Source organism: Notolepis coatsorum, assembly GCF_963971535.1.
Source record: "Notolepis coatsorum genome assembly, chromosome: 9".
NCBI classification, from domain to species: Eukaryota; Metazoa; Chordata; class Actinopteri; order Aulopiformes; family Paralepididae; genus Notolepis; species Notolepis coatsorum.
The window spans coordinates 7383990-7408101 of NC_140173.1; the positions used below are offsets into that span (position 1 = coordinate 7383990).

At 42.5% G+C, this 24112-nt stretch overlaps 2 protein-coding genes and 1 pseudogene across 5 annotated transcripts in view; 1 reads left to right on the forward strand and 2 right to left on the reverse strand.

Annotated features, from left to right (window-relative positions):
* The window catches only part of adka (adenosine kinase a), a 47180-nt gene extending 41436 nt beyond the window's left edge, over positions 1-5744 (forward strand). For all 3 annotated transcript variants that reach the window (XM_084322214.1, XM_084322213.1, XM_084322215.1), the window contains 5 exons: positions 2005-2175; positions 2458-2493; positions 2594-2708; positions 2804-2893; positions 3005-5744. In XM_084322214.1, coding sequence (XP_084178340.1) covers positions 2005-2175; positions 2458-2493; positions 2594-2708; positions 2804-2893; positions 3005-3129 — 537 coding nt within the window. In that variant the 3' untranslated portion in view covers positions 3130-5744. The remainder of the gene's footprint in view (positions 1-2004; positions 2176-2457; positions 2494-2593; positions 2709-2803; positions 2894-3004) is intronic.
* Positions 5745-7165: 1421 nt separating this feature from the next.
* On the reverse strand, positions 7166-15825 carry LOC311234130 (dual specificity phosphatase 29-like; the record flags this gene model as incomplete). The annotated part of the gene is made up of 4 exons (XM_084321247.1): positions 7166-7360; positions 7691-7887; positions 13305-13528; positions 15647-15825. The coding sequence occupies 4 exons, from the start codon at positions 15823-15825 to the stop codon at positions 7166-7168; spliced, it is 795 nt and encodes a 264-aa protein (XP_084177373.1).
* A 3882-nt stretch (positions 15826-19707) lies between these two features.
* On the reverse strand, positions 19708-21166 carry LOC311234131 (dual specificity protein phosphatase 13B-like; annotated as a pseudogene). The gene is made up of 3 exons: positions 21086-21166; positions 20687-20791; positions 19708-19862 (listed from the first exon to the last, which is right to left on the reverse strand). The product of its transcript is annotated as a dual specificity protein phosphatase 13B-like (transcript).
* Positions 21167-24112: the final 2946 nt, after the last annotated feature.

Consider the following 24112-nt stretch of genomic DNA (forward strand, 5'->3'; position numbering starts at 1 on the left):
AGAGTATATACATTTGACGTAGAAACTGTACATTGGAGGAGGTTGGGTAGGTGGGGGGGGGGGGGGACTGTACATTGGAGGTGGTTGGGGGGGGGGGGGGGGGGGGGGTCGGGTAGGAGAGGTGGGGGGGGGGGGACACACTGTACAACTGTACAAGCAAAACTGTACATTGGAATATTGACAACCATACTTGGTCATTTACTGTACATTGGAGGGGGTTGGGTTACAACACAGGAGCAGAGTATAAACAACAGTACAGTACTGTTTCTCATTCCTGTACTGTTGTTTATACTCTGCTCCTGTGTTGTAACCCAACCCCCTCCAATGTACAGTAAATGACCAAGTATGGTTTTGTCAATATTCCAATGTACAGTTTTGCTTGTACAGTTGTACAGTGTCCCCCACCCCTCCTACCCGACCCCCCCCCAAGGCGAAAGTCTTTCTCTGGTCTGCATCCCCTTAACAATTGTGTGTATTGAGCTGTACTGTACTGTACCCATTCTGCAATCTGTTAATAAAATGTTCAATCAAGAATGGAGTGATTGACAGTGTCAAAGGCCTTTTGTAGGTCCAGCATGATCTGTTAATACAATTTTCAATCAATCAATCAATCAATCAATCAATCAATCAATCAATCAATCAAGACCCTCGTCGCGGGCACTGCATTCCGTTCTCAGAATGGATTTGACTCGAGAGAGAGATCATCAGCAGCTATATATGATATTCAGACTCTAGATCTATTTGCAGAGCCAGATGAGATGAGGCTCTTGACAATTAATTTTGCACGTACTGTATAGCTACAGACAGTATGTGTGTATGCGCGCACTGCGGGAGGTGGCCAGAAGCGCGCAACTAGCCAACTACTATTATTACTACTATATTAATACAGTTTGATCCATCGCAAAGCGCTCCAGCGCTTGAATACGGCCGGGGGATCCGCTCTATACAATGCAGACCCACGGCTCTCGTATTATAATGAGCCCGCGAGGCGTGTTATTATTAGAGTTAATAATATTGTATATTGTTTACACTGCCTTTTTATTCCATTTTTACTTCTCCACTGTACTATAATTATGTGACTCGTATTATAATGAGCCCGCGAGGCGTGTTATTATTAGAGTTAATAATATTGTATATTGTTTACACTGCCTTTTTATTCCATTTTTACTTCTCCACTGTACTATAATTATGTGACCTGTACCTCTATGTCTTCTACTACCTGTACCTCCCCTCCCCCCGGCCCTCCCCATGCTGCTGATTTTATATTATTTTATGAAGAGAAACGTCAGACGTAATTCGAGATACGTCAGACGTACTTCGAGATACTTCCGCATTAGTCCTGTGGCGGTCGGAAGTCCTGTGGCGGTCGGAAGTACCAATCTGGACCTCGAGGCTCCGAGTCTGCAGCTCGACCCTACTCGTTCTTCTACACACCAGTGCATAGATTATTATATTCCACCAGGGGGCAACCTACCGCCACTTATAAGAATGGAAGTAACAGTTAGCCAGAGCAAACGGTGTATCCCATGACAATGTACTAACTATCACCCTAAAATACTCCGTTCCGCCCCAATTACATTGCAACGACGTCCACCGCATACCCCACACTACTCTAACCGTGGCCTCAGAATTCACGCCACACACCCACTCCGCACGTAAACTATAAAATAGCGGCGTGCAAGCTAATGATCCTAGCCAGCCTTGTTTACTACTAGAGTCCTACCTCTCTACCCAGAGGTGCACCGCGGGTCTCCTTCGCTGTCGGCCATCTCCTTCACTGATTGGTTGTTAGTGCGTGTGCTCATATCCAAGCTTGGAAAATCGATCGAAACTTTGCGACCACATTTCATGTTTATTTCGAGGAAATAATTTATCACGATAGTTATTGTTATCGTTTTATCGCCCAGCCCTACGCTACGCTACTCGTCACAGGGTTCCACTTTCTCAACATTGTAGTCCATGACATCACATGCTGTTCTCTGAGTGTCCATTGATTCCTTCCAGGGTTTCTTCCTGACCGTCTCACTGGAGTCCATCCTGAAAGTGGCCAAGCACGCATCTGACAATGACAAGCTGTTCTGCCTGAACCTCTCCGCTCCCTTCATCTGCCAGTTCTTTAAGGACAACCTCATGCAGGTCCTGCCCCATGTGGACGTGCTGTTCGGTAACGAGACGGTAGGCAGCCTGGGTGCTTGCACACACACAGACAGACAGACAGACAGACAGACAGACAGACAGACAGACAGACAGACACACAGACACACAGATACACAGAGACACACAGACAGAGACACAGCCAGAGACACATACACAGACAGCACATTCTCACAGATACTCTGCACTTTAGCTCCACGAATATCAGCGCTCGTTTGCATCAGGCTATGATATTTACATGAAAAATTTGCAAGTCACTGATGGGAAAAACATCATCCCATAATCCTTTTTTTGACCTTTCAGGAGGCAGCCATGTTCGGCGAAGAGCAAGGTTTCGAGGTAAGGGAGCTGAGATGTCATAAAAGCATGTATGAACAGCCACAGATATCTTCATACGCTGGCGATTATTTTCATACACCTTGTTGTGATCACCATGTAGACTAAGGACGTGGAGGAGATTGCCAAGAAGGCCCAGGCCCTGCCCAAAGTAAACAAGAAGAGGCAGAGGATGGTGGTATTCACTCAGGGCAAGGATGGGACAGTTCTGGCCACAAGTAAGAGCTCACGTGGGATCTACTGTCATCTCTGTCTTTATTTGTCACAATTATCTCTGTGGTTAGAGGAATAATTATGCATTTCTTGTGTGCAGGTGGTGACAAAGTAGAGCTTTTCCCAGTACTGAAAATTGACCCTAAGGACATCGTTGATACAAATGGTGCTGGTGATGCCTTCGTGGGGGGTATGTTTTTTTCCCTCTGTATTCTCACATGATGGTGTGTTAGGTACCTGCATGCCTTCCCACTGTTGGTGTGTCATTTTTGGACCATGTGTGTATTCTCTCATCCCGCAGGCTTCCTCTCTGAGCTGGTCCAGGAGAAAGCAGTGGCTCTGTGCGTTAAGGCGGGACACTACGCTGCCAATACCATCATCAGACAAGCGGGCTGCACCTTCCCCGACAAACCCGACTTCCACTGAGGAACACGAGCTAATCCCTCATGTCTCCTAACATTACTCTTAAAGGAAGCCACCAACTGTATGGGAAACTTACCGTCTTCTCCAGAGTCAGACAAGATCTGTGTGTTTAGTAGAAAGCTATCCGGCTTCAAGCTAGCCTAGCTTAACACAAATGAATGGAAGTGGATGTGTAGTCGCTAGCCTATGCGTTGGACGATAAAACCTTAAGCTAGGCTAGCCACTACACATCCACTTCCATTAATTCGTGCTAGGCTAGCTTGCAGCCGGATAGCTTTCTACTGAACGCACAGAGAGGAAACTGGTATTTTATCTTCTTGTCTGACTCTGGAGAAGACGGTAAGCGCATTTCCCATGAAGTTGGTGTGTTCCTTTTTTAAATGACCCTACCACTACAGCCGACCTCCTCTCCACAAAACCTGCTTTCAAGACCCAATCAGTGATCCAAACGTAAGACCAAATCATTGATCCAAACGTAAGACCAGGGATGCGTTCTTCATGGGACGGGATTGCACTCCGTGCACCCAAAGATTTGAGCAGAAGCGCGTGCACACAGGAATGCGCTGCACTCGCCAACTCGCTATAAGTACCCAGCTGTGCTACTTTGCATATCAATAGCGCCGGTCGTCAGGTGTGTTAAATACGTTCGTTACATTCCATTCGTAGAGGCAATTAGGCACCGTCTTTAGTCTGTGCTTAAGCGAGGGAACATTTATGCGCATGCGCGGGAGCGTGCGTGCACGTGGCGTCATTAGCGTGCGTGCAATCAGAGTTGATATGAGGAACGCACCACTGCGTAAGACCCAATCAGTGATCCAAACGTAAGACCAAATCAGTGATCCAAACTAAACTAGTGGGCAGCCCCACCACCAAAAGTTAAATGGAAGCATGTCTTTGTTCTCTAGTTGATAAACTCTGCTCTTGGTACAAGGCCTAATAGTAGATAATTGGTAAATATGAGTTGTTAATTGTATTTGCTGTATTTTGTTTTTGTAAAAGGGTTGTTTATGTTGGTAATGCTTGTAAACATTTGACTAAAATACTTAACGATACGTTAAAGGGGAATTCCACCGTAAAGCAACATTAAACTCATACAAGAGTGAGGCGTAATAATTCCCTCCATGTGGCCAAGGCGATCTCTGTAAAGAAACTTGCATACCCAGAGTGGAATCCACATTTTTTTTAAGTTCCAGAAGGCTTAATTTTACAATTACAGATCAATCAAACCCAATAGTGTACCATACATTTATATGGTAAACAAACAAAATAAAACACAGATTGGGCCTCAACAACCCGTCCATGTCACCTTTCTGTCCACACGTGTAGTTCTTTTTACTCATGTACATCCTGACATGTCATTCCCATGTCCTCCACTTGGGGCTGCTCTGACACCACTCAACCACACAGCCATCCAGGAGGCTTGCCTACATCATACCAAACAGATGCCATGTTAACACCGCAAGCTGTGATAACATATCTTTGCGCAAAAAAAGTAATGTAATTATCATTGTCGTTATTATTATCATTGTCGTTATTATTATTATCATGGAATGTTCATGTGGATATCATTTTCGTGGAGGATAGTTTTTAATTGTATTGCGTTGGTGCTGACACTGCCCCGGCTGTTTCACTGCCCCAGACGGACTCTGTTGCGAACATGCACGTGCATTGTCCCTCCTTGGTCTCGAAGACGGAGCGAAAAGCCAGAAGATCGTTTCCGTGGAGGAGGATGTATCTTATTGAAGCAACGCTATCTAGGGAGATGGTGGACACTGCATCGGGATGTGCAGTGATCATTTGATTTAATAACAATATTTTTTTTAATTGACCAATTAATTATTGCTGATTTTATGGTTGGCGTCGGAGTTGTTTCAACAGGCCAGTTTTGCGGTGAAACTTTTTTTTTTTAAAGTGCACACTTGCTATGTGTTAAACCTCTGCCCACCGAGTCCCCTGTCGTCGTTATGTCTGTTCAGCTCCTGCTTTAGAGTGGCAGTGGCGCTACATGGTCAGTATGGATGTTATGTTCAACATTAACATTTACAGGTTTTTTGTGTGTTTATTTTTCTTTCTGCACTAACTTTTGGAGGTCAGGAGAACTATTTCAATCAGTCACAAAGTCATGTAATGTGTGCCTTGGTTCTCTCGGTGTGTAGTTTCTAGGCTCTGGGACTCGGTGTGCAGATGTCTGCAGGATGAGGGACGATGTGAACATCTCCTCACATATGTCTGTGTTGTTGGTATCACAGGGAAACCTGCAAGCTAGACCAGTGATGGACAACTGGTGGGTGTCATTAGGCTCGCCCACCTAAACCTAATTTAACAGGGTCTTTCTCACCTTAAAGAAAACCTCCCAATACTCATGTGTTTAAGAAGTATAAACAAATGGCTTTCATTTTCACTTAGTTGTATTGTGGCCTATCTGGTAGACTCACTGTAATACATGTGAATGTATGGCAGATCTTAGAAAGCATCTGTTATCACATGTACTATACACACTGTACAGTAGTTGCTCTATTGTGTTTTTTTCTTTACGGCCCAAATATCAAAGTTGCCCATCCCTGAGCTAGACTGTTTGTATGATGCCTAAAACTGACCAATAAAAATAACTACGTCGATCTGAATGGTTTTGTCATTTATTTTATTTTATACATCATATTTAAGAATACCCCAATTTAAGAATCATATCTGATTTAGCCTACAGGAAATGTTCTTTCAGTCCATCCAGAAAGCAGTATTCGTTTTTGGTAAACTGGATGCAGAAACATTTAACATTTGATCAGTGCTTAGTGGAGGTCAATGACCTTCCAAGTCTGAAAGCACCGGAGACCTCCCAGCTATCTTCCCGTTTCACAACCTGACTGGAAGGACCTTTTTACCAGAGACATGCTTCATACCCCATTGATTTCAAATGCCATTGCCCTTCATTGACCTCTAAAGGTTATGTTAAAGTGGTATGTGGTCTAATCTGTTTTGCCATGTTTTCTATGCAAACTCTTTTTATTCAAAGTAACTAGTAATTGATGGGTTCAGATAAATGTAGTTGAGTAAAAAGTACAATATTTCCTTTGAAATGTAGTGAGGTAAAAAATACTTGCATAAAGTACAAGTACCTCGAATTTTGTACTTACGTACAATACTTCAGTAAAAATACTTAATTACTTCCACCATTGCCAACAAATTAATGAATAAATTAAATTAGCAATAATCTCAAAAACCCTAACACTTACAAGCGCTTTTCGGATGGACTGATATGATTCCCTGTTAACTAGCTTTGATATCAGACCATAACATTACTAAATGTATATTGAAATCAATTTGTGGCTGAACAATTTAAGCAACTGAATCTACTGCTGTCGGTCATGTAGGGTCAAACCCAGCATCCAGGAATAAAAAATGTATGGAGAAAAGAAAACTTTCAACATACAAGTAGACTAGAATAATTACAAAAGATAAGCATAATTATAAACATCACATTCTCACCAAGTACCTGAGATCAAACAAACAACACACCATGTGTCTGTGTGTGATTGATGATTGGTTTGATTTATTAAGTGTCGTGCTTCAAATCATGCCCAGCCCATATGGGCTTATAAGGCTACTTTACTTTTCAGTTTTCATAAACACTGATCAAACATACAATAAAAATACAAACACGTTATCTATAATACAACATAATATATACCAAACTGCATAATTAGGCCTATGAACTCATACATATCATGCCAGGAGAGCCAACAACAGGAATGGAAAAAGAAAACCTCTTAAATCAAAAGCTGAGATTGGCTTCTATTCCAGGCCTTAGAAATAAAACTGGCAGTCCTAACTACTTCAAAGTTCCCAACTTCTGTCCATCACCTACCCAAAATAGATCAGGTCTTTCACTTTTGCATTTAATCAAAACAAGGGAATCCTCAAATCGTCACAATGTACAATAGAACACTAAATTAAATTTAGAAAGGTGGATCACAAACATGTATGTGTGTGACTTCTCAGTCTTTAGTCTGGGTCTTCACTCTGAACCTCTCCTCCTGCAGGGTTATGTCGAGGGCTCTGAGCAGCTTGATGAAGCCTGGGTCTTCACTCTGAACCTCTCCTCCTGCAGGGTTATGTCGAGGGCTCTGAGCAGCTTGATGAAGCCTGGGTCTTCACTCTGAACCTCTCCTGCAGGGTTATGTCGAGGGCTCTGAGCAGCTTGATGAAGCCTGGGTCTACTCTTCACTCTGAACCTCTCCTGCAGGGTTATGTCGAGGGCTCTGAGTGGCTTTATGAAGCCTGGGTCTACTCTTCACTCTGAACCTCTCCTCCTGCAGGGTTATGTCGAGGGCTCTGAGCAGCTTGATGAAGCCTGGGTCTTCACTCTGAACCTCTCCTCCTGCAGGGTTATGTCGAGGGCTCTGAGCTGTTTGATGAAGCCTGGGTCTTCACTCTGAACCTCTCCTCCTGCAGGGTTATGTCGAGGGCTCTGAGCAGCTTGATGAAGCCTGGGTCTTCACTCTGAACCTCTCCTCCTGCAGGGTTATGTCGAGGGCTCTGAGTGGCTTTATGAAGCCTGGGTCTTCACTCTGAACCTCTCCTCCTGCAGGGTTATGTCGAGGGCTCTGAGCTGTTTGATGAAGCCGTGGTTGGGTAGGATGCAACGACGCTGTCGCACATGCGCAATAGCGTCCACCACGGTTAGACCTCGCTCCAGCATCAGGTACGCCAAGACCAAGGAGGCCGACCTGCTGCGGCCCATCACACAGTGCACCAGAACCTTGTCTAGGAGAACACACATGAGAGAGAGAAGTGAGAAAGATTAATTTAAGTTCAGCCTATAGTCCCTAGTGAAGTATCAACTGTCTTCTCGGGAGGATCTCATGATGGTGTATTTATACATGTATGCAAGTGGGAAAGACGGATGCCAACACATGTCTGCTTATTATGTTCCTGCAAAATTATTCATGAGATATATATATAAATCATAATTTCTCCATACCTGCTTCTTACATGTAACATTCAGAGCTACACACACACATAAACACCAGGGATGGGGTCATTTACTTTCAATCCAGAAAGGGGATTTTTCAAGCTTTGAAAACATGTGCCAAACGACCATAATCGCAACAAATCGCTGACTAAAACCTATTTTATTCCTATGACAAGTACACCAACACCAAAAGATGCAGTAACTAAGACTTGGATTCTTTAAAATTAGGACAGAGACTCAACCGCACTCGCAATTTAGGTTAGATAAGCATGTCAATTAGTTGAATCTATTAAGGTCCACATTGCCAGACCACTCTATTATGTGTTTATTCCACAAGTGTATGGTTTAGTCTATGCGGTCCTCATTTCAAATAATGAAAATCTTACTTGGTGCACTTTTTTTTTTTTAAACTCAATTTTTATTTGCATTTTTGGATTACAAGCATACAAACAACATAATCTTTGAATATTATTATCATCTCAGTCGGTCTTCCAGGTACATAATACATAGACATAATGTACAACACCGTTAAACATATATAAACAATAAAGAAAAGATTTTAATCTCCAAAAACAGAAATAAAAAATACCGACTTAAGCAAAAGTTCCACAGACATAAATAATAAATTGAAAAAACACAAAACAATTGTCCTACCCAAATGATAGAGATAGAAAATACTAACTAAAGCAAAAATGTGTGACATGGGTTCAGAGACCCTCCTTGAACCTCTTTCCTCCTTTACCCTTCTCCCGCTTGTGTTGCATTTGTTTCTTCCTCTGTGATGTCGTTTTCGTTCCCCTTATAGTCCTCCCACTTTCCCCATCTTTCCCCAAATGTATCTTCCTGTAACCTCAGCATGTGTGTTATCCTCTCCATATCCTGTATATCTTCCACTATTCCTACCCATTGTGCTATTGTCGGTGGGTCTTCCTTGTACCACAGTCTCGTTATTGCTTTTCTGGCCGCTATCAACATTATCTTTATTAAATATTTGTCCCCCCCTTGTATTCCCTCGTGTGTCAGGTCTCCTAAGTAAAGCACCAGTCCTGTTTGTGGTAATCCGTATCCTAATATTCTGATCATTGCCTCCCCTATCTCCTCCCAATACCCCTTCAGCTTCTGACATCCCCAGAATATGTGCGTGTGATTTGCCCCCTCCTTCCCACACATCCTCCAGCAAGCTCTTTGTGTTGGTGCATATTTTCCCTTCAGTTCTGGGGTTATAAAGAATCTGATTATGTTTTTCCATCCAAACTCTTTCCATATCCTCGATCCTGTTGTTGAATGTTGCACCTCGCATATGTTCCCCCATTCCTTCCCTGTTATTTCTATCTCTAGCTCTCTCTCCCATTTCTCCCTTATGTAATCGGTCGTGTGTCCCTTGCTGTTCATTATAGCCCGGTACAGTGCTGATATTACCCTTCCTTTCCCTCCTTCGTATGCCCTTACTATCATCCTAATTATTCCATTCTGTTCTTCTTCCTTGTCCCCTCTTATTTCTTTATTATAGTAATCTCTAATCTGTAGATATCTGAAGTGGTCCTTGTTTTCTAGTCCAAATTTCTCCTTTAATTTTTGTAGTGTTTGCATTTCCCCCTTCTCTATCATTTTGCATATCGCTGTTGCCCCCCCCTCTCCCACCTTCTGAATCCATGGTCCAGCCTCCCTGGTTTGAATCTCTTGTCATGTGCTATCCATCTCAGGACCCCTGACTGCTTCTCTAATTTGTGTGTTTTTACTACTCTGTTCCATATGGTCAAGGTGCATTTGGTGATAGGATCTAACAGTCCCTCTTTTTCTTTGAACAGTTCCCTATCTCCCACCAGAGCTTGTACCTTGTATCCCTCCCCTTCTTTTTCAATGTCTTTCCATCTTGCCTCATATCTGTCGTTACACCAGCACGTCACTGCTCTCAGTTGTGCTGCATAGTAATAATCTTGTAGGCTTGTTGGTACTGCCATCCCTCCCTCTTCCTTTGGTAGTTGTAGTGTTTTATATCTGACCCGTGGTCTTCTCCCCGCCCATATGAACCTCGATATCAGTCTGTCCCACTCCCTGAATTGATTCTGTGGTATTTGTATCGGTAGTGACTGAAATAGGTACAGTAACCTTGATAGTATGTTCATTTTAATGACCTCTATTCTTGAATTGAAGTCCAAGGGCATTACTGTCCATCTCTCTAAGTCTCTCTTGATGTTCTGATTTATCTGTGTATAGTTCGCCTCAAACAGTTTCTCCACCCCTCTCGTGATGTTCACCCCTAAGTATTTAATCTTGTCCATGTCCCATCTTATCCCGTACTGTTCTCTAATTTCCGTCGTTGGGGTATAGTTCCATGCTAAGGTCTGTGTCTTTGTCACGTTTAGTTTGTATCCTGAGTAGTGGCCATATTCCTTCAGTAGATCCATCAGTGCCGGGAAGCTCTTGCCTGGTTGCCTCATGTATACTATCACATCGTCCGCAAATAGGCCTAGTTTATATTCCGTTCCCTTTATCCTTACTCCCTTAATGTCCTCAGTCTGTCTGATCAGTTGTGCCAGTGGTTCTATGAAAACGGCGAAGAGCGTCGGTGAGAGACAACATCCCTGTCTGGTAGCCCTCTCTAATCTGATTCTATCCGTCAAGCTGCCATTCACCTTAACCCTCACTGTCGGTTCTTGATATAGCGCCTTGATCATCTTCATCGCCCTCCCGTTCAGTCCGAACCTCATCAATTTTTTATATAAAAATGTCCAGCTCACACTGTCGAATGCTTTTTCTGCATCTAGGCTAATCAGTACCGCGCTACCCCCTTGTTTTTGTATCTCCTCTACTATGTGTAATGTCTTTCTCATGTTGTCCTGTGTCTGTCTCCCTTTAATAAATCCAGTTTGATCTTCATCTATAATGTCTGGCATAAATATCTCAAATCTCTTTGATATTATCGATGTATACATCTTGTAATCCACGTTGAGTATGGACACAGGTCTGAAACTACTACATAATTCCCTATCCTTCCCTTCCTTCGGTATCGTGGTGATTATGGCTTCCTTCCACGAGGGGGGCATTTTTCCCTCTTCCATCGTGTGTCTGAACGCCGCCCCTAACATGGGTGCTAATTCAGTTCTAAATGTCTTGTAGAATTCCGATGGGAATCCATCGCTCCCCGGAGACTTGTTGTTTTTAGCTCTACTAATTGCCTCTTCCAGTTCTCGTTCCGTAATTATTTTATTTAATTCTTCATTCTGTTCTTTCCCTATCGATGGTAACTCTAGCTTATCCAGATATGCTTCTATTTCCTCTTCTCCCGCTGCTTTTGGCTGTGTGTATAGTTTCTCATAGTATTCTCTAAATGTCCTCTCTATTTCAGCTGGGTCTCTCAATATTTCATTAGTCTTTGTATCCCTTATTGTGTGTATCGTGTTCAACTTCTGTTGCGTCCTAATTCTCCTAGCCAACAGTCTGGTCGCTTTTGGTCCCCCTTCATAGTACGTTTGTTTCATGAACCTCGCTTTCTTTTCTATTTCCGTCAATAATTCCCTATTTATCCTGGCCTTTACTTCTTTGATTTCTCCGAGCGTTTCCTGTTCTTTTGATATCTGGTGTCTCCCCTCTAGCTTCTTCAGCTTCCCTATCAGATTGTGATATGTCTCCGTTCTGGCCTTCTTCAGCATTGCTGTCTTCTCCATCAATTTCCCCCTTATCACCACCTTCAGTGTGTCCCATAGAATGTTCGGATCTAACTCCCCGTTGTCATTTTCTTCCTTATATCTGGCTATCTCCTCCTTGATCTGACTCACCACCCCCTTGTTATTTAATATTCCTACATTTAGTCTCCAGATCGTGTTCCTCCGTCTCCCTTCTAGATCTACTGTCAGATATATGGCACTGTGATCCGATATGTCCGCTACTCCTATTCTGCTCTCCCGTACCCTGTAACTGTCCCCCATCGTCATCAAACTTGGTGCACCTTTAAAGTGATACTCTACGATGCGTGCTGCTACATCGTAGATGTTGAACTATGAATGTGCTTTGTATGTGTTTTTATTCTAAGTCTGCCATAAACACAATTGTTTTTTAAGTTTTAATGGTGCTGTAAGTGGTATTTTATTGTTAAGATAATTGTTAAATAGCTCTACATACCAACAGCCATCACTGATATAGTATGATAGAATGATGATATGGAGTGATGGTATGGTCAGTAACATGGGTCTCCCAGTCCCTCTGCTCTGCAGTAAACACAAAATAAATGTTCTGGTATCCCGTTCCCACTTTATCCAATCAGGAGAGAGAACCCTAGATATTTGTACTTATTTCAAGAAATCTTGCCAAGCCACATTTGCTTACTGCACTGGTAGATTATTTTATTTGTTTCAAGCACACTATTAAAACTAGTTTTTTATTTCTTACTTTTGCAGTGTGGAGTTCTCTCTCCTGATTGGATAAAGTGGGAACGGGATACCAGAACATTTATTTTCTGTTTACTACAGAGCAGGAGGGACTGGGAGACCCATGTTACTGACCAAACATATCTGTGATGGCTGTCGGAATGTAGAGCTATTTAACACTTATATTAACAAAAGAAAAATCCTACTTCCAGCACCTTTAAGTCCATTCAGTTCATGAAGAAATAAATGGAGGAAAAAAGGCCTTTCAATGACAATGAATTGACCCCACCCTGACACACACACACACACCAGTGTTGTAGTACTCGAGTCTGAGTCCTGGACTGATTTTCAGGACTCGTGACTCGACTTGGACTTGAGCACTGATGACTCTGACTTGGACTTGGACTCGAGCATTGACTGCATTCGGACTCGGAAGGTGCAGACGAGGACTCGTACTTGTTAATTTTTGTTAAAAAGTACAGTTTTTTTTTATATATATAATAGGCCCTAATCATTTGGCATAAGATATTGATGGCTAGTGCATTTGTTTTGCTATTGTGTCACAAAGTAAATAAACTCCCTTTAAAATGGTGACCATGTGTCATTTATCTTTTATTTGTATGTCAGCTCTTTGACTGCCAGAGTAGAGTGGACTCAACCTTGATGACTTGGACTCGGACTAGGGTAATGGGGACTCGACTTGGGCTCTTCTTTGGTGACTCGGACTTGGACACAGACTTGTACACTGGGGACTCGAGACTCTACTCGGACTCGAGATTTAGTGACTCGACTACAACACTGACACACACACACACACACTGAACCCTCTCTCAGGGACTCACTCTGTGGGAGGCTGAGCGCCCTGTGGATGAACTGGGCCGCAGGGTGGAAGTACTGGGAGATGTTGAAGCGGGGCGTGTCTTCGGCCTCCACGCCGTAGTACTGGACGTCCGTGTCGCTGTAGTAATCGACACCTGTTAACACGTTGTTGAACTTCCCCTCTGCCGCGTTCAGGATGTGTGTTATACCCATTTCCTTCAGACCAGGCCGCTCCAAGGCCGTCTTCCTGTTTTGCCAAACACACACGGACGCACACATTCACACACACACACACACACACACCCATACAAAAAATAAGATGTTATTGTGAATACAAATCTTTGTGTGTGTGTTCGCATGTGTGTGTCTGTGTACTTCTATTACCAGTGGTGGAAAGTAACTAAGTATTTTTACTCAAATACTGTACTTAAGTATCATTTTGAGGTACTTGTACCTTATGTGAGTATTTTCATTTTAGGGAACTTTGTACTTTTACTCCACTATATTAATTGATGAATACATTTGAAGCCTGACAACTTCAGAATTGTTGAACGTAATCAGAGCAGCATAACGACCACATGCCACTTTAACTTTTAGAGGTCAATGGTTTGAGGTGTGAACGTTCCCAACGTGCAATACACAAACATCACGTAGAATGTAGTTTTACTTTTGATTCATTCAAATCTTTATTTATTCTCGAAAAGGACGATTGAGGTCACGCTCATTTTCACTGTCATCAAGACTTACAGACATTTTAATGCATCAATTTTTTACAATATAATAATAAATATTAATAACTATCTATATACAGGGATGTGATTGCGCCTTAAGAAAAAAACCTGAACATTTTTTAAACGATCTTTTTTTTTTAATAAACACTCCATTTGAATGAATGAACACATTTTATTTGTATATTGAACTGTTCACAGGGAAGAGGAAGGTGGGAGAGGAAAGGGACAAAGAAAATGAATCAAATATCTCAGTGTCCCCCTAAAAAAATTGAAGGGGGTCATCTTGACCCCTCCCAAGTCATCCTGGCTCAAACACTAACGTTAGGACCTTATCTTTTCTTCTTTGCAACCAGATTGTGCAACACCTGTAACTACCTCCTCTCGAAGTCTTGCCTACTGCGAAGGGCTGCAGTTGGACTAATGGACTCTTTTGCTTTTCTTTTGCTCTCGGGTCGATTTTGAGAATGAAGTTGGTGACATTTCTCCATCTCAGCTTCTTGGTTATGTCTAGGTTGGCTTCTGTACCTCATGCTTGAGAGTTTGATGTTTCTACAGCGCTTCACATTAACTGGACAATGCTTGCTCTCCCTTGAGTAGTGTTGAGTGGCAGACTGCGGCACTGCTTGCAAGTAACCTTCCCTGGTTGGTCAGTTTTACAAAAGCAATCCAGTGTTAGTGTGTTTCCTAGTGTGTTGACGTCTTTACAGCATCTCGCGCCACTCAACAAAACTGCTAACATTATCGATAGCCAGTGAAAATCTGTTATGCAAGAATAGCAGGTCTGATAAATGTTGCTTTCGCGTTTCACTTAGACCAGGTGGGAAAATAATAAAAAAAAATATTCATAAAAAAACAAAAAATAATTGTAGAATAAAAACAATGCATAAAGTACAGAAATAAGAATAGACCATTTTAGGCATAAAAGACAATAAAAGTAGTGCAACGTAAACGTGCAGACATAAGAATAGGCATACAATAAGTACAATAAATTCAATATCAAATACTTCTCTACTTTTACTTGAGTGGAGGACTTTTACTTTTACCCGAGTACTGTTTTATCTGGGAATTTCTACTTTTACTTAAGGAACTGTGTACTTCTTCCACCACTGTCTATCACTATATGCTTGAGTTTGAGTTCTGGGTGTAAAAAGTGAGGACATTTTGGCGGATCATCAAAGGGGAGGAAACGTTCCTTTTTGAGGTCAAGGGGTTAAATTATGTTTACACTCATCTCCACTGTACTGGTTTACGCACTCATCTCCACTGTACTGGTTTACTCACTCATCTCCACTGTACTGGTTTACTCACTCGTCTCCACTGTACTGGTTTACTCACTCGTCTCCACTGTACTGGTTTACTCACTCGTCTCCACTGTACTGGTTTACTCACTCGTCTCCACTGTACTGGTTTACTCACTCGTCTCCACTGTACTGGTTTACTCACTCGTCTCCACTGTACTGGTTTACTCACTCGTCTCCACTGTACTGGTTTACTCACTCATCTCCAGCCTGTACTGGTTTACTCACTCGTCTCCACTGTACTGGTTTACTCACTCGTCTCCACTGTACTGGTTTACTCACTCGTCTCCACTGTACTGGTTTACTCACTCGTCTCCACTGTACTGGTTTACTCACTCGTCTCCGATGTAGATACCGGGCCAGACTTCGTTGACGTGAGCGTACTGAGCCCCAGTGCCGGTCCAGAACATCTGCTCCAGCTCCATTGTTCCTGGTATGGTGTAATCACCGTCAGGGTCCACCCGCACCGTCGTGTAGGGGTTCCTACCTCTGGGCTTCACCGCACAGGAGGACATGGTCCTGGTCCAGGGATTAGAGTATGTGTATAGAAGGATTATATGCAGGTATATTGAGGCTGCTTGAGGGCTTCTTAGACTGGGATGGAACAGGTGGTGGTCCCGGGTGAACTGAGGCGACAGATATTATATTAGAGTTGTTCAGACTTAACAGTACTGGTGGCATGATGGTGTAAAGCTAGAAATTCACCATGATTGTTTTTTCTGTTCTCTGTTCTGCTCTATGGTTACACACAACACTGTAAATCCAAGTTTGTGTATACTATTACAGTAATATTAGTAGATGCTATTGTATTACAATGAGGAGGGGAAAAAAACATACCCTTTACTGGTTTGAGGTTTAGAATCCTTGTCCAAGTAGAGCGGTACTGTATGCACTGTAGAGTCAGCAAGAGAATTGTCTTCAGCGTGTCTTCAGTATGTGTCTGCAGTATGTCTGGAGATGTCTCTACTGTGTGTGAGTGTGCAGGGTGCAGTAGAGATCTGACATGGTAACTTAACTGCTCTCTCAGGCCCTGTGTTTCACATGATATTTTTAGGCCACTGAGTTAGAAGTCTTGACCTCTTTAGCATTCAACTCAGGGAGCGGGGAGACGCACACTCATGCATACCAAGTCCTTTTCTTCCCAAGAGCCAACTCAGCGTCCGTAATGTGAGCTGAGCCCCCTGAAGTGACAATGATTACTTCCACCCTCCCGGCGGCGAGACCGGCGCGTGCGGCGAGAGCTGATGATTAATCATTACAGACGAGAGAGCAGTTGATGAAGCGCAGGCTGCCAATGAAAAGGTTCTAGTAATAGAATGTCATCATCAGAATCTCAAGTAGCCAGTGTGGGGACAGGTGTAAGGAGCGAGCGAGGGTGGGCTCGTCATTGTAGAGCTATTTAGGGAGATGAACACCTGGCAATATTCATGGTTTATTTTGGTCATTGTTGCTAGGCTACAGACCTAACGGTGTATGGAGTCATTATTTTATCTCCAGTCAAAAGGATCAAACACTTCACAATCAATGATCCAAATGTAAACATGAATGGGGCATCCCCAGTCCCACCAGACATGACTTCCTAAGTACTAACACAAAACAACAGGTAAATATCCGTTTTTAAATTGTATTTGCTGTATTTATTTATTTTGGCTGTAAAATGTTTGTTTATGTTCATAATGTTTGTAAACACAGGAGTAAAACTGGCCTATATTCTGATCTACAGGGTGGATAAAGTTTCAAAAAGCATACACTGTATTTTCCGATGACAGATCAAACCCACAAAGAATGAATGTGAATATACCCTACGTTGATATGGATAGAAAATCACTGATTGGGCCTTTAATGGATTGTGTTTGCCAATATTGAGGCTGGAACTTTTACCTGATTTGGAAACGTACCAAATTTTAGCAAGGGGACTCCAAACCAGAGCTGCTGTTTGAGGTTCACCTGCAGCCTGTATAATTAGTCATATAAGGTACTGTATACAGAATCTAATTTGGCCTGTTGTAGATCCATGCACCCTCCCCCTCCTCCTCTTCCTCCTCCCCCTCCTCCGCCTGCTCCTCCTCCTCCTTGCCACCAGTCTCATGAGGCTGTGTTGTAGTTTATTTCAAAAAGGTTTTCCGTAAACACAATCGTCTCAAGAAATATGTGCGTCCAAACTAAAACACTGAAAATGCTGTAACGCTGCCACAAATGTACAAAATAAACATCTTTCCGGTGTTTTAGACTTCGCTCTTTATTTTGAAACCCCCAGACCGGAAATATTATTGTTGTTATCTTGTTGTAACCTATCTATGAGTGGAACAACTTGTGTCGTCCGGTTCTGTGTTTTTGAGCTAACGCTAATACAAATGTTGAGATTGTTGGTGAACAACTAACTTTAGGTTAGTTTTAACGTTAGCTAACGTTAGATAAGTTAACATTAGCTAGCAGCAGGGATGGACGCCGTTGTGCAAATGTAGCTACAGGCAATCGATGATGAGGAGGAAGAGCTGCTGATTTTAATCGGCAGGAGAGAGAGTATAATAGCCCTGTGGTGCGGTCGTAGGCATGACAGCGCAGCTCGAACTACCTGTTGTATTAAAATAATTGATTGACGTTTAACTTGTCCCTGTGTCCAGTCCTTTCGACTAGCCCCACCCGTTCATTGTAAACAATGATGCATGTAATTGTATTAATGTTATTGTGTGTTGTAGCTATGTTAATACATTCTGAATGGCATTCACGTTAGTTGGGTATGCTAGCTAGTATGATAGTCCAGAAAAACAAAGCTATTTAGTTAGCTTGCTAGCTATCATTGGTAATCAAAAGTTGTCTGTATTTAACGTTACCTCAGGATACCACTGTCATTGTATTTAATTGGTTAGCTATTTAGCTAATGTTGATAGCATTGAATAGCATCAGGTCACATGTCAGGTCTTCATCAGGTCACAGATCAGGTCTTCATCAGGTCACAGGTCAGGTCTTCATCAGGTCACATGTCAGGTCACAGGTCAGGTCTTTATCAGGTCACAGGTCAGGTCTTCATCAGGTCTCACAAGGTTCAAAATGTGTGATTTGGGGAATTAAGAAAATACGCCCTACTTTCCAAGGAATGCCCTTGAGTGATTAAACATACTCAGTGAATGACCATGATGCTATTCAATTAAAACTAGTTGAAAAACACCTAAATTGTTTTCAAACGACATAATCAGAAGTGTGTTTATCTACAGATATACTGTGTGTGTGTGTGTGTGTGTGTGCGTGTGCGTGTGCGTGTGCGTGTGTGTGTGTGTGTGTGCACATAGATGAGTGCACATAGATGAGTGCATTGTTATCTTTACTTTGAAAGCGAGATTACAGGTCTTATCTAAACTGAATCTCTCCATCTGGTTTCCAGGCAATCATGCTCCTCAATGTATTCATCATGGCAATGACCAAATAGCTGAAACCATGTCCCACATCTTAAATGGTTGCCATGTATACAGGGGCCTCTACATAAGTAGGCATGACAGAATAGTAGATTTGATAGCGAAAGATATCTCTTCTATTTTTAGGTCCTCCATCACGCTGTTTAAGCATTCTACTGTGAAGCCATAACCTGTGCAATGATGATTCTGTGTTATTACAGCTAACACCCCTGATGTCTTTGTTGTAAATGAACACCTTAGGGAGGTGTCCATTCTCAAGGTTGGCTGTACTTTTGATTACAGCTTAGAAGAAGCCTTTCTAACTAAAGTGTTGAAATACCAACAGCTACAGCCTAGGGCTTGTACACAAGTTGGTTGTGAGGGGCCTACAAATAGCCGGTCTCCCCAAAAGGAAGGCCAAGCAATTAGCAAGGTACTGCTCAGTATCAGCTATTATAGGAAGCCGCTCAATTTGGAGGAGGCATTGTTTCCTTTACCCATGATTCATGTCCGATGTGTCTGACAAGTAGTTCAGCCATACTGTAACAGTGTTCTGCCGTCCATGTGTAACGGGGAAGCCCGTGGGTATGTCCACAGTCACAGGTGTGTTGACGAGTGACTGTGGCAGTGCGGGCTGGTAAATTAAACTCACTTCCCCATAACAGGGTTAACAGACACATAGGTACGGTAGTTAGGAGTGAATTCACTTCTTAGTGCAGCGGCCTGTGTCGTCGCCCGCGGGAGCCCCCTGTTCGACTCCCCCTCGGGACATTAACATTTAACATCAACACAACGCAGACCCAGTATGATCCGTCACACAAGCACTTTGTAACTGGCTGTTCTTTCATACTTTCTGACTGCACTGGCAGTGTTTATGTCCTTTGTATGAGGCTTCCTTGTACTTCTGTTCATGTGGACATAAATAAACATTTCAAATGTGTGTGTGTGTGTCTTTACAGTCTGTCTGCCTGCCGTCGTCTCCTCCTCTCTCTCCAGACTACGGAGCTATAGCAGAAAGCCAGGGTTGGGACAGCCGTCTCTATGGCTCTGACTGCAGCTAGAGCCTCCTGCAGCCTCTGGCCCTCACAGATCACCAGGAAGGCCAGGACTAATGTTGAAGAGCAGCTCACTCCCATTAGACAGTGGACAAACACAGCGGCCTGGGGCAAGAAAGCACACCGTGCTAGATTTCCCCCCTGCGATCGATCACCAAACACAAACTCCAACGCATCATCAAGACCGCCTCCAAAATAATTGGCTGCCCCCTCCCCTCTCTGGACTCCATCTACACCTCATGCACAGTCACCCGCTCTGGTAAAATAGTCAACGACCCCTCTCACCCAGCACACCACTTATTCCAGCACATGCCCTCAGGTCGCTACAGGTCCATTCAAACCAGACACACACGCTTCACAAACAGTTTTTTCCCCACAGCAGTCCGAACACTGAACACCCTGGCCCGCCCCCCTTTGCACAGACGGGCAAGCATCTGTCACTGACTGACACTGTTACTGTGACTGTCCTGTATGTATTTATGTATACGTTTTTGATGTCTGATGTCTGTTTCATGTTGATGTAACCAGTGCTTAACAATCTGTACCGAAAACAATTACCACCAACCATTGTTGTGTGGCATTAAAGTATCTTGTATCTTGTATCTGATACACACACACGCGCACACACACACACACACACACACACACACACACACACACACACACTGGTGTGTCTGAGTCAAATTCAAATGTTGAAAAACTTAAGAGAGAGAATGTTGCCCCATCCACCCTATTAACAAATTATTGAGAATGAATGTATCATTAGCAAATAAACTATAATTTCTTCTTCACATTTTGAATTGAATGTGAATTTGACCACCACCACCTGACATGCGGGGAAAAGCCAGTACACAATCAAATAAGTATGAGTGTAAATATGTAAGTATGAGTGACTTGCCTCCCATTATTGCAGCTCCGATGTATCATGCAGTTGGGTAAAAGAATGGGCTGAGGACAAAGCCTATGGCATTATCAGCCTCCACCCCATAATAGTTCACTGACATACAGTATCTCTGTAGAAGCTGAGGGCCAGTCTTGATATGGAGACAGAATCCAGAGGCAGAAGTCGGAGAGGCCATGGGCAGCATTTACAATATGTGTTATTCCTAGACTGTGTAGAGTATCCTCGTCACAGGCTGTCACTCTTAAATACACCCTATAAATTATTATATCATCAAAAGTGTTTTTAAAGCAATTTTATATGATCAAAATACTGATACTGTTAGCAATGATATTCCACAATGAGTTGCATTTCAATGCCAAGTATAATTTTGTAAGAGAAAGTGTCAATTCTCCAAATGGTTGATGGTCTGATTTTGAAACAGAACCACCACACGCGCATGGCCTATGTAGAGGGCGAGGTTGGGCCAGACCTGATTCAAGTGGCCAGTCAGCTGTCGATCTGCTAACAGACAGAGGGAGGCTCAAAGGGCAGCTCCTTGAGACATTCTCTCTCTCTCTCTCTCTCTCTCTCTCTCTCTCTCTCTCTCATGTTAGTGCTAATCAGATGTATGTCCAGAGTTGTAGTATTAATATGTACAGTGAGTTGTAGTATTAATATGTACAGTGAGTTGTAGTATAAATATGTACAGTGAGTTGTAGTATTAATATGTACAGTGATACGGGTATAAAGACACTATGGTACTAGTCATACTGGCCAACAGTGTAACTAGTAAGAGTAGGTAAGGGATATGTATAGATATAGTATCTACAGATATGTAAAATGATTATATGCAGGTATATGCAGACAGATGTGGATATATATACCCAATAAGAGTACATTTATATATGTGGTACAGCATGATTATTATAATTACAGTGTAGGGCAGTTGTAAACAGTGGTAGGTAGGTATAAATTGAGTATAGGCAACAGAGTTCAAAGTTTGTACAGTATGGGTAACAGAACCTAGGGTATAGGCAATGGAGTTGTTCAGAGTTTATATGGGCTGTCATCGTGGCAGAGTCAGGGAGGTGACAGCTGAGGGAAAGAAGCTGTTCCTGAGGTTTGCTTGACTTGGAGCGGGGGTCTCCCTCGTAGCATCTATTCTTATTGTATCTTGAGTAAGCTTACAGTATGTACCATTAATAGGCTACACATACAGAATACAGTGGTACGGTCTAAACACGTCAATAAGCCCCATACCGCAGCCAAGATAGAGGGTACAACTCTGACCTCTGTCCTTTTTCAAAGAACCATTTCAAAACAACTTCAAGTGACAGAGTCACCTTTGGCCTACTAGTGAAGTCAAAGCAGAAATAACAAACATGAAAGGTCCCAAAACACTTGTGAACAAGACTTGTGAATTTATCTAAAAGGCAGAACGTACCTATTTCATGGGCAGCGTAGAGGCGCCTCTTTCTTAAGAGGAGACAATGTATTTTCCTTCACTCACTCTCTCACACGGTTTCCTTTCTTGAACTTTGTAATTATAAACCCATCACTGACAAAAACAAGCCCTTTGCTACATCATTTATCATACCATGAAATGAATATGAAAACAAGTGTACAATCAAGAAACACAAGTTTTAAAGCAACAGGTATGATTTAGGTTGAGATGTATTGTCGCTTTTATAAATGTATTAAAACAATGATCTTATTGGAACATGCATACATGGTCCCCTGCCATGTATGCATATATATAGCGGGTATGTATTTTAATTAAGTACTCTACTTAATAAGATATTCATAATGCAACCTAAACCTATTTTATGTAAACATAAAATATAACTAAAGTAGACTTTCTTGTGGCTGTTATTTAACCACATCATGTTCTGGTATAATTGCATGGAAAATACTGTATTGTCATATGAGCTTTTACATTAGTGAACTTGTTCAGTTTCCATGACCCTCAAATTGTGATGTAATAAGTGTGCATGTGCCTGTGTTTGGCAGGAGCATAGAAACACCTGTGGGGATGAGGTCTGTCCCACCATGGATTCCAGCCTACCTCAGAACCATATAACTTGGTTTTAAGTATTATATTTTCAAACTTTTATTATTTAAAAGATGGTATGTTAGAGTGTTGCGTTCATTCATAGTTAGTGGAGTATGATCTTGCGATGTATCACGTTCACACTCACAAGTGATTTGGACCGACTTTACAACTGCAAATACTGTACATGGGCTGCCAATGTTATATGGTTCTTCCGTGCAATGGTTCAATTGACCAGTATTGTTCATAGCTCCATTTAATCCATTATTTTAAAGAGTAGGCCCACTTTTTAAAAAGCAGTATACTGTAGTTAAAAAGGCATGGTCTACTTGTTCTGAAGGTCCAGATTAACACTGAAAGTCTGCGTTTATTATTTTGTATAACTTATATATTGTTTATATATATAAGATATATATCTTTACGTCATCTGTTTGCCTAACAGTACTTATCATTCGTCTTATTGTGTGTCCCATTCTTGACGCTGTAGGCGCCAGGGGCGCGCCCCCCTAGACATGTTTTCTAGACATGTTCAGACATGCCCGGACAAGCCCAGAGCGAGCGCATTGATTCTGTACAGGTGAATAGGCGGAGTCCACAGGGAACTAATATAGAGTACGTTGTGTAGACGATGCAGCAGCAGCATAACAGGAAAACTAACAGAGCGAGAGTGAAGACGTCTGGTGCAGTTGTACACAGACCGATAGCAGTGTATCGTTATAAAGAGCTAATGGCTAATTAGATACCACTATAATATTGTCGAGCCATTATTGGCACAGTATAGTGACTTGTGTAAGCGAAGTAACGTGGAGAGACCTATAGTTAAACCCAGCGACGTTTGGATATAACTACTCATTGGAGACCGTCTGCCGGTTAGCTTCACGTACAAACGAAGCTAACTAGCTACCATCTATGCCAACGGGCTTTTGGATTAATAGCTATTAACCCTACTATCGGGCGCTAGGAATACAAGGACCGGTTCCGTACGAGACCCCTTCTTCCAGCGACGACAGGATTATCCGACCAGTCTACAGTTTCTCTGGAGCAGCTCTAGAGAGAACCAACCGTCTCCAGCCACCATCTTGCTTTTCCCTGTATCGCCTCGCTTCGTCTCACTCCCTTCAGAGCTCCACCGGTCGAGTATCCGTAGTCTAGGAACTATTCGTTACCGTTGACTTTGTTGCACTGACATTCTAGTATTAAAGGAGAACCGTGATAAATAAGATGTATGTTTGCTATTGACATTAAAATGATGCTTGTTCAACTTGTATCCCTGTCCCCGCGCCATTTTGTCTAACTGTACTGTCTGGCTATTAATATTCTTTAGTAGTGGTTTAATCTAAACAATCTAAATACAGTCAGGGTTGTGTAGCCCCTTAGCTACACTACTCATTTAGCAACTAACAAAATAAGTATATTTTGTAC